The following is an 11271-nucleotide window of genomic DNA, read 5'->3' as shown; positions in this document are numbered from 1 at the left end:
AACTTTATTTACGAACCGCATTTATAGTACAAGATTCTGACAGGCGTGAGACATTTCAATGTTCGGGTGAGGTATGTACCTGGAATAACAGGAGGAGTGCCAGCGCCCTAATTTCCCGATGACGTGAGCAGGAACTCTGTTCTTGGAAGCTGCAGAAGCGGCGCCAATCTGGAAGGAGTGGCCGGAGACAGATGCCGGGTCTAAGCCCAGGTTGGCCATCAGGGAGCGAACATGTGAAACAAATTAGGAGCTCGTGAGGTGTGTGGCATTGAAAGGCAATAGTGGCCTCTTACGAATTGTCAATACTACTTAGCAACTGATGAAATACTTGAGCGGGGCACCAGCGGTGAGTGGTTGGGTAGTACGTGACCTGGGTAGGAGGGCCTGTCTGTGAAGTTTTGGTGCACATGAAATTATCTGTGTCAGTCTTCAGTTGTCCGACAGTCAGATACCTGCGGCTGCTACGGGCTGAGGTAAACTCTCCTGGTCTCAGGAAGCCGTAGAAAGCCAGGTATATGGCTGCTTTTATCACTAGACTTTGCTGGGCTCCGAAAGGGCTATGGTCTAACATGTCGGACAGCTGACAAAATATTTGCCCGGTGATGGCCTGGCGGCCCGGCCGCATGTTATGATTACATTTCTCAAGTCCTCTGAGTGTAGCCTTGACTACGTGAATGGAGAACAGTGAGGGAGCTTGCGGTTGACTAGAGGCTCGGAAATGCTGTACGCCGGCTAAGTAAGACTTGACTGTGGAGTGCGACAAATTCAACTCAGAGTGACAATACCCAATGAAGGCCAGGATGTAGTTGGTAAAACCGAGGACGCCTTGGGGAAATTTGTCTTGAAATTTAAGAAAAGCCCTCCATCCTGTTTGATAAGCCCTGGCCATGTTAGGCGACAGGGATTTGGCCAGTAGAGAACGAGCTGTAGCTAAGTGAGAGTTTATGTCCAAACCAGAGAAGGAAACGGAGGGACTGTGGCTCCGCTGGCGTCTGCGTCGGCAAATACCTGCGAGAAAAGGCCAAAATTAGCTCTAGACAGCGCATCAGCAGCGACATTCTTCTGTCCTGATATATGTGAGCATGTGTAGTGAAACTGGTATTGTAATGAAAGAAGCACTAGCCGTCTGAGGAATGGCAACACCTGCGGGGATTTAGATGACCCGTTATTTAGGATATCCATAACTGCTGCATTGTCGGAAATGAACAACACTGTGTGACCGGTCCACTCGCGACCCCACACATGAGCGGCTGCGACTAAGGGGTAAATCTCACAGGAGGCTGAAGACTGAAGAAACCCTGGCAGTATCTTGACTTCGTCAGGCCATACGTCCGCTAGCCAATGTGTAATGTAATGTGCAAAATTTAACATGCCTAAAAGAGACTGTAATTCAATTTTTTTAACGGTTCTGGTCTGCGTGAAATTGTGGAGGGTGAACCTAATCCTGTCCAGTTTGTCTTCCGGTAATTTAGCGACCATGTTTACTGTGTCCAGAATGATACCTAAGAAAGTAATAACTGGGGACGGACCTTCCACCTTTTTAGGAGAAACGGGAATGTCAAGTTGGTGAAAACAGTTCAGCAGCGACTGCAGTGCTATTGGATTGGACTCGGGGCGTTCTAACAACAGAAAGTCGTCTAAGTAATAAATAACAAAACTACAATGGAACTCGTTGACTAGTATCCAGTGGAGAGCCAGTTTGTCAAACAACCACGGACTGCTTTTCGAACCGAAAGTGAGCTTAGAGGCAAAATAATAAAGATCTCTCCACTTTATACCATGCCACTGCCACAGGGACGGACTGATGGGGAGTAGCTTAAAGGCGTCAGATATGTCAGCTTTTGACAGGATAGAGTTACGGCCTAACTGCAGTATGATGGCGATGGCCTGATCTATGGAGGAGTATTTCATGCTGACTTCTTCGGAGGGTATGAGAGAGTTAATACTGGGGGTGGAGTGACCATTTGGGGCTGACAAGTCAATGATCAACCTTTGTTTGTTACTAAATTTGCCTGTGACTATGCCTATAGGGCTGACTCTCCATCGTGCAAAAGGGGGAGAAGAAAAGGGGCCTATAAGGAACCCCTTAGTCAATTCAATAGAAATCAGTTCATCCGCTGCCCGAGGGTGGAGCTCCGCTGACAATAAATTCCTGCACTCATAAGACGATTCAGGCAAGGCGACTAGGCCAGTGTGGAAACCTGATCTAAACCCTGACATGAGGAACTGAACGAAGCTAGGGTCGTGGTGGTTGCGTAGGAAGTGCAGCAGACAATCAACGTTAAGGACACTGAGGTACGACTTATCCGCTTTTAATGTACAGACTAAATTGGGATGGGCTCTAAAACAATTCACACACACATGTAACAGCCTACACTGGCTATAATTGCAGGAGGAAAAGTTGAAATTATTGCAGATCTGTGATCTGCCGAGATATTGAATGGGCCTTCCCAACTTGTCGACTAAACCAGGGGCATGCAGGGGATCAGGGAGCCTAGACGGCTGTGCGGGAGGGCTAATATCGGCACTAGAGGCGGCTTTGTGACACCATTCTGCTGTGTGGTAGATGGATTGACACAGAGAACAAGCAGGAGCCCTAAGACCAGCAAAGTGTCTGCAAAATATATCAGTGTCGATATTAGCCCAGTTTGTGAGAAACTGAAATTGACTGAGGGCCGCCGCGGCTTTAGCTAAAAAAGGAACAGTGATAATCGTAAAATGAGCTACCACCATATTTGTACCCCAATTCGGTCACCCTAAACAAATAAAGATCTAGCTCTTCCCTGCGATCAGGCCGTACGGAACAAATTATGTCTCTATACAGGCTGAAAACTAAAAGGAACTCTGGGATGGTAAGCTTCCTGTTTACCCTGAGATCACGGCCCCTGAGTACTACTGAGACATCGCCGCACGCGATGACTTTGCTGTCAGAGAAATCCCGAGTAGCAATCAACAGGGAAGCCAGGTTGACGTCCCTGCCTTCCAGAATATCTTTCCTGATGTTGGCCGGTATGAAATGAGAGGGAGTGATATTAGGAACAGAGACTGTCGTACCGGTACACCCCGCAGCGGATGTGGACGGGATGGCCAGCTCTGGACCCGGAGGAGTAGGAACGGCACCCCGGGACTCGACCCCGGGACAGGTGTCCAGTCTGGATTGGATGTCCGTGACAGATGACGTAAGATTATTTAGCATGAGGTGAATCTGAGCGAGCGAGGTCTGGACTGTGGCCATCGAGACTTCCTCCTGACGTTGAGGACTCGCAGAAGACATGAGTAGGCGGTATAATTCCGCTTTTCTGGCCGATGCTGTAAACGGGATACCCCTCTTGGACAGCTCTGCCATCAACCTTGGTACGGTCCAACTCCGTAGTGACGGGATGCTACCTGCTTCGGACAACCTGGCAGTATTTTCGTTCACTGAGGCCTCCATGATGTCAGAGGCATGAGACATGATCCTGTAGATACAGTACGTGAGAAAGAGGCACAAGCACGGGACCTGGGACTGGACACCAGTGACAACCCTACCACCGAACGATGTGGTGTGCGTGCGCATGCCATCGTGGATAACGTCACCTCGTGATCAATGATTACCGCCACCGACAACTGAGCTGACTTACCCACAGCACGGAAGAAGCAAATAGCGGGAATGAGGAGAATATCTAAATAAAACCGTGAGATTTTTTAGACGACAAAATGAGAAGGTGAAACTAGTACTGAAAAGTTCCCTATACTACCTGTTAGATATGATACTGGGTCACTGAGAAACGATGGCAGACCTGAAAAGAAGTAACGTTCCTGGAGAAAAATTGAGAAAAAACATAAACAGACAAGGAACGGCTATACACGACTGGAGATGTGGACGAGATTGACGAACCAATACGCGTATGGTGCGTAAACTACGGAGGTTTGAAAATGAACTGACGTAGTGAATGCGTACTTGGGGCGACTGAACGTGACCTAAAAAATGTGCAGGGCATTTCTTTTTTTTTTTTTTTTAACACACGCATATATATATATATACATACCTATACGTATATATATACATACCCCATCGTGTTAATACAACCTTCTTTCCCCCCTTTTTTTTTTTCCTAAGTAAAACAATAGCATAGGTAAGTAAATGTGTGTTTTCCCTTTTTTTTTTTTCTTTCTCAACTGCAGTAGCAGGAGTGACCACCAGTGGGTGCTCATGCTGAAAATCTGCTACACACTGTGTAGTGAGCTCCCCGTCCTGCATTCTCAGATGTGGCCACCGGGGGTGAACGGAGCCAGACAGGAAGGAGCCTGGGACGCCGAGTCAAGCGGCCGGCAGCAGCAGGAGAGGACACCAGATGGAGAGGACACAGAGGTAAGTACAGCAAATGTATACCAAATAAACCTGCCTCACTAATGGCACGGCGGCCCGTGCCAGACATTTGCGAACTATTTCGGGACCACGCTGACCCCTGCACCCTGCCTATACTGCCGCGTGGGAGCCGATGCATCCAGGCAGTTCGCTCCGGTGCAGCGTGACTCCCCCTTACCTGGGGAGCTGGCGCTGCCGACCGGACTTTAAGCAACGGGCCGCTGACTGAGGCGGCAACTTACCTGGGAAGGCGGGCGAATGAGTTTGGACGTAGAAACGGTGGGCACAGCGCACGGTGCAAATAAGGAGCAGTAAGGCAACTGACCAGACGCACCCGGATATGGCCACGATCTGTGTTGAGCAGACGTAGGATGTAGGGGAGGGGGAATGGAACCTAAATTGCGTGGCAGAGCCCCTCCCACAAATACAGGCCAATGAATCGGCCTTAAAACATATATATAAAGAGTTTTCTTTATTTTCATGACTATGAAAATTGTAGATTCACACTGAAGGCATCAAAACTATGAATTAACACATGTGGATTTATATACATAACAAAAAACATGTGAAACAACTGATAATATGTCATATTCTAGGTTCTTCAAAGTAGCCACCTTTTGCTTTGATTACTGCTTTGCACACTCTTGGCATTCTCTTGATGAGCTTCAAGAGGTAGTCACCTGAAATGGTTTTCACTTCACAGGTGTGCCCTGTCAGGTTTAATAAGTGGGATTTCTTGCCTTATAAATGGGGTTGGGACCATCAGTTGCGTTGTGGAGAAGTCAGGTGGATACACAGCTGATAGTCCTACTGAATAGACTGTTAATTTGTATTATGGCAAGAAAAAAGCAGCTAAGTAAAGAAAAACGAGTGGCCATCATTACTTTAAGAAATTAAGGTCAGTCAGTCTGAAAAATTGGGAAAACTTTGAAAGTGTCCCCAAGTGCAGTCACAAAAAACATCAAGCGCTACAAAGAAACTGGCTCACATGCGGACCGCCCCAGGAAAGGAAGACCAAGAGTCACCTCTGCTGCGGAGGATAAGTTCATCCGAGTCACCAGCCTCAGAAATCGCAGGTTAACAGCAGCTCAGATTAGAGACCAGGTCAATGCCACACAGAGTTCTAGCAGCAGACACATCTCTAGAACAACTGTTAAGAGGAGACTGTGTGAATCAGGCCTTTATGGTAGAATATCTGCTAGGAAACTGTTATGTCCCCTGGACACTCTGTCTCTCTCAGGTGCTGCTGGCAATGCTGCCGGTATCTGCTCAGCAAGTTACGCACACAGGCCGATGTACTACTTAACCAGAGCAAGGTTTATTACTCAGAACATTATGGCATTCTTACATGGAGGAGTCTTATTCCAACAGCTTCTGTCCTTATCAGATGTAATCCCTTCTCAGCCTCATGTGTCTGCTTCCAGTTCCCCTCACACACACTGTCTGACTTCATGGTACAGCTCCTCCCCCCCCATCATGCATCAGGAGAAAAAGGGTAAAGGTCACAGTGATCTATCACAACATCACACCTCCTTTCCTCCCCCAAAAAAACAAAAAAAAAAAAAACATAACAAGGCAAGCAAGATCAGTTCAGCAAGTAGTATCTCCAACTCAGTTCTGTGATTTCCGCAGCACTTCATGAGCCCTTTGTCTCTGTTTCCTGACCTCCAATGTGTCCCGTAAGATTTCAGCACTTTGCCAGCGAGGCGTTTGACGTCTTTGACGGGTAGACCTACGCAGAGGTACAGCACCGGGAGGAATAAAGTCAGTCAAAGGTACTGGAGAGGTCAGTGGGCGTCCCACAGACAAATCAGGCTCTGCAACTTCAGGCACATGTCCGGGCTCCTCAGGAATATGGTCACCAACCGGTTCAGGGTTTGGGTGTAAACTTGTGGGATCATGCCAGACACCATGCCATATGTCACCAGCAGAGTTCAGAGTAGACTCTGGTGGGTGGTCAGAAAGAAGGGTCGGTTTTGTCACTAGTGGTCGGCAAATGCGTTTCCTCAATTGTGAAAGGTGTCGCCGAACACAAATGCCTTCCTCCAGGCGGACAAGGTACATTCTTCTGCCAAGAGTTCCATCAATAACGCCAGGAAGCCAAGGAGGCAAAGCTCTGTAATTCTGAGACCATACAAGATCACCGGCACGGAATCCCAGACGGCCCGGCGGAGGAGGTGTTGGTGACTGCTCCTGCGGACGAACTAAATCAAGTTTGGTGCGGAGATGCCTGCCAAACATAAGAAAAGCCGGTGACAGCCCAGTAGTAGCGTGTTTCGTGTTACGGTACATGATCAAGAATTCCAGCAGCTTCTCTTCTGACAGTCCAACCTGGTCCAGAGTGGACAGTAAGTGCTTCTTAAATGACTGCACAAATCGTTCTGCCAGTCCATTTGAAGCTGGATGATAAGGAGCTGTTTTGTAGTGTTGGACACCCAAACCACTAAGGAAGGATTGAAACTCATGCGATGTAAATTGAGTTCCATTGTCGGAGACTATGGCTGTAGGCAAGCCAAATTGAGCAAATAGCTTCCTTAAGACTAGAATGGTAGCAGCTGAGGTAATAGAAGGAATTTGAAAAACCTCCGGCCATTTGGAATGTGCATCTACCACGATCAAATACATTTTACCCTGGATGGGGCCAGCAAAATCAAGATGGAGTCTGGACCACGGTTCTGTTGGCCATGGCCAAGGTTGCAGGGTTCCTCTCTTTTGGGGTCGCTGGGCTTGACAGCACCCAGGGCATTGAGCAACAAAATCTTCAATTGCTGTATCCATTTGTGGCCACCAAACATAGCTCCGGGCCCGCTGCTTCATGCGCACCACACCAGGATGGCCTTCATGCAGTATCCTTAGCATGGTTGATTGCAAGTACTGGGGTACAATCACTCTATTGCCCCATTGTAGGCAACCAGCATTAGTCACAAGCTCACATTTTCTGGCAAAGTACGGACGAAAGTCACCTGAAACACTCTCTGGCCATCCAGTCTGAACATAAGAGAATACCTGAGACAGGAAAGGATCTGTGGCTGTATGTCTGGCAATCAGGGAGGTGGACATGCAAGATTGTGGCCTGTGTACTTCCACTACACGTACCTCTCTTAGTGGGTGGTCATCTCTTAGTGGCAATCTGGAAAATGCATCTGCATTGCCATGGGTATCATGGGAGCGGTATCTGATCGAATAAGCATAAGCTCCTAAAAATAAAGCGTACCTTTGTAAGCGAGATGCGGTTGTTGTAGAAATTCCTTTCTGAGGGTTCAGTATTGACAGCAGAGGTTTGTGGTCAGTGATAAGTGTGAACTCCCGACCATAGACGTACGCGTGAAATTTTTTTGTGGCCCATACAATGGCCAAAGCTTCCTTGTCAATCTGGGAGTAGTTTTGTTCTGCTGAGGTTAAAGACCTGGAGGCAAAAGAAATGGGGCGCTCCGTGCCATCCGGCATGACATGGGAAAGCACTGCACCCAGTCCATAAGGCGAGGCATCACAAGCCAGGATGACGGGTTTCTTTAAATCATAGTGGACCAGAACTCGAGAAGACAGAATGAGTTCTTTAGAAAGCCGAAAAGCTTCTTCACATTTGTCTGTCCATATCCATTTAGCTCTTGCATCCAGTAAGCGATGTAATGGGTAGAGCTGGTGCGCTAGGTTCGGCAAGAAACGGTGGTAGTAATTTAGGAGGCCAAGGTAGGACCTGAGCTGGGTGACATTCCGGGGGGTAGGGGCATGGGTAAGGGCTTTAACCTTCTCTTCAGTAGTGTGTAACCCATGACGGTCCACCGTGTGGGACTTGAGAAATTCGCATTTTGACAGATTAACACGTAACCCATACTTTTGGAGTCTCCCTAGCACAGCTTCAACATTCTTTCTGTGTTCTTCATCAGTGGGACCAGTGATGAGCATGTCATCCAGTAGACATTGGGTGAAAGGTATTCCTGCCAGTACCTCATCCATGATCCGCTGCCAGATGGCTGGAGCTGGGGCTATGCCAAAAACCATGCGGTTATACTGGAATAATCCTTTATGAGTGTTAATGGTCAACAGATGGCGTGAATCTGGGTGTACTTGCAGTTGCAGGTAAGCTTGCTTTAAGTCTATTTTTGTAAACTTTTGCCCCCCAGCCAGTGAGCCAAATAAATCTTCAAGTCGAGGCAATGGGTATTGATCCACAAGAAGTTGGTTGTTCAGAGCTACCCTGAAATCACCACAAATCCTAATGTCTCCATTCTTTTTCTTGACAGGCACAATTGGTGATGCCCATTCACTTCTATCCACTTTCGTTATGATCTTTTCAGCCAATAGGTGGTCCAGCTCTGCTTCCACTTTTTTTCGCAAGGCAAAAGGTACTGATCTTGCCTTACAAAAACGAGGTGTAGCACCAGGCTTCAAGAGGAGGTGGGCCATCTTTCCTTTTACGGTGCCCAAAGAGTCCTCAAAAACCTCTTTAAAACGTGACTTCAGGGATTCCACCCAATGGTCTACTTTAGAAAGCAATGTACATTGGGCAATGGTAAAGGGAGGCATGCCCAGGGCTTTGATCCAGTCCCTTCCATACAGCGGAGGACCTCCATTCCTTACAACATAAAGGCGTAGACTTTGACTGTGGTTGCCTAATGTAACAAGGGGCTTTACATAACCCAAGGGCTGTAGTAGTTCCTTGCTGTAGGTTTGTAGCGTGAGCTTTGTAGGTTTTAGCGGCAGGGACAGACCCGATGCCTTTAAATCAGTCCATGAAATGACAGACACAGCTGCCCCTGTATCAACATCCATGGAGACAGGACAGCCATTGAGTGTGACATCCACTTTAATCGCCGGAGTACTCCCAGCTACTCGAAACAGTCCAACATGCTGGACACATGTCTCCTCATCAGAGCTAAAACCGTTATTGTCCATATCCACACGGAATGTCTGTTTACGTCTATCTTTTGTGGTAGTGTTCGGGGAGCGAGAGCTGCGGCAAACGCGCCCAATATGACCAGTCTTCCCACAGCGAAAACAAACGACATCCTTGAACTTGCAAGCAGGCGCACTGTGAGTAGTGTTACCACAACGGTAGCAAGTCGGGGTCCCAGAGACAGAAGAATTAGGGTGGCGAGGTTTAAGCTGAGTGGCAGGGGACGGGCGTCTCGAGCGTTGAGTGATAGCAGTGTGGAATATTTCCTCACCCTGGCTTGCAGGAGTTGTAGGTGGTGCCTTCAGTAGGGTGGCGTCCCGTGTTGCCAACTCCATGACCGTAGCAAGGTCAGTGGCTTTCGTCAGAGTCAAGTCGGGTTCTGTGAGTAAACGTTTCTGTATGGCTGGGTCGCAGAGTCCCATGACGAACATGTCATGGAGAGCCGTCTGTAGGTAGTCTCCAAACTGACAAGTGGCAGCCAGTTTACGTAAAGCAATGATATATGTCTTTACATCCTCCCCGGCCTGGTGCCTTCTACCGTAGAATTTAAACCGCTCCGCGATTTCCAACGGCTTCGGGTTGTAGTGTGTATGTAGCGTCTGAATTAACTCAGGCAGGGACTTAGAGGCTGGCTTGTCTGGAGAAACAAGGTCTCTGAGGGTTCCATATGCAGCTTGACCCAATGCAGTGAGAAAAACTGAACTTCTCTTTTCAACAGTCACATTATTCGCTTCCATATACTGTTCCAGCCTCTCCACCCAGGAGGTCCATGACTCAGCTGCAGGATCAAATGGTTGAATAAACCCTATGAAGGCCATGTGTGCTAAAATCCACAATCCTCGTCGCCACTGTTATGTCCCCTGGACACTCTGTCTCTCTCAGGTGCTGCTGGCAATGCTGCCGGTATCTGCTCAGCAAGTTACGCACACAGGCCGATGTACTACTTAACCAGAGCAAGGTTTATTACTCAGAACATTATGGCATTCTTACATGGAGGAGTCTTATTCCAACAGCTTCTGTCCTTATCAGATGTAATCCCTTCTCAGCCTCATGTGTCTGCTTCCAGTTCCCCTCACACACACTGTCTGACTTCCTGGTACAGCTCCTCCCCCCCCATCATGCATCAGGAGAAAAAGGGTAAAGGTCACAGTGATCTATCACAACATCACAGAAACCACTGCTAAGGACAGGCAACAAGCAGAAGAGACTTGTTTGGGCTAAAGAACACAAGGAATAGACATTAGACCAGTGGAAATCTGTGCTTTGGTCTGATGAGTCCAAATTTGAGATCTTTGGTTCCAACCACTGTGTCTTTGTGCGACGCAGAAAAGGTGAACGGATGGACTCTACATGCCTGGTACCCACCGTGAAGCATGGAGGTTGAGGTGTGATGGTGTGGGGATGCTTTGCTGGTGACACTGTTGGGGATTTATTCAAAAATTAAGGCATACTGAACCAGCATGGCTACCACAGCATCTTGCAGCGGCATGCTATTCCATCCGGTTTGTGTTTAGTTGGACCATCATTTATTTTTTAACAGGACAATGACCCCAAACACACCTCCAGGCTGTGTCAGGCCTATTTGACCATGAAGGAGAGTGATGGGGTGCTGCGCCAGATGACCTGGCCTCCACAGTCACCGGACCTGAACCAAATCGAGATGGTTTGGGGTGAGCTGGACCGCAGAGTGAAGGCAAAAGGGCCAACAAGTGCTAAGCATCTCTGGGAACTCCTTCAAGACTGTTGTAAGACCATTTCAGGTGACTACCTCTTGAAGCTCATCAAGAGAATGCCAAGAGTGTGCAAAGCAGTAATCAAAGCAAAAGGTGGCTACTTTGAAGAACCTAGAATATGACATATTTTCAGTTGTTTCACACTTTTTTGTTATGTATATAATTCCACATGTGTTAATTCATAGTTTTGATGCCTTCAGTGTGAATCTACAATTTTCATGAAAATAAAGAAAACCCTTTGAATGAGAAGGTGTGTCCAAACTTTTGGTCTGTACTGTATGTGTGTGTTGCCT

General features: G+C 47.8%; 1 protein-coding gene across 1 annotated transcript; it reads right to left on the bottom strand.

Moving 5' to 3' along the window:
* Positions 1 to 5959: 5959 nt before the first annotated feature.
* On the bottom strand, positions 5960 to 10063 carry LOC122935224 (uncharacterized protein K02A2.6-like). Its single transcript, XM_044290987.1, has one exon. The coding sequence runs from the start codon at positions 10061 to 10063 to the stop codon at positions 5960 to 5962; it is 4104 nt and encodes a 1367-aa protein (XP_044146922.1).
* Between the last annotated feature and the right edge of the window lie 1208 nt (positions 10064 to 11271).

The sequence above is a fragment of the Bufo gargarizans genome, chromosome 4, assembly GCF_014858855.1.
Source record: "Bufo gargarizans isolate SCDJY-AF-19 chromosome 4, ASM1485885v1, whole genome shotgun sequence".
Lineage (NCBI taxonomy): Eukaryota > Metazoa > Chordata > Amphibia > Anura > Bufonidae > Bufo > Bufo gargarizans.
Note: the sequence above shows the minus strand (reverse complement) of the source record. Positions and strands in the feature narration are given on the sequence as shown.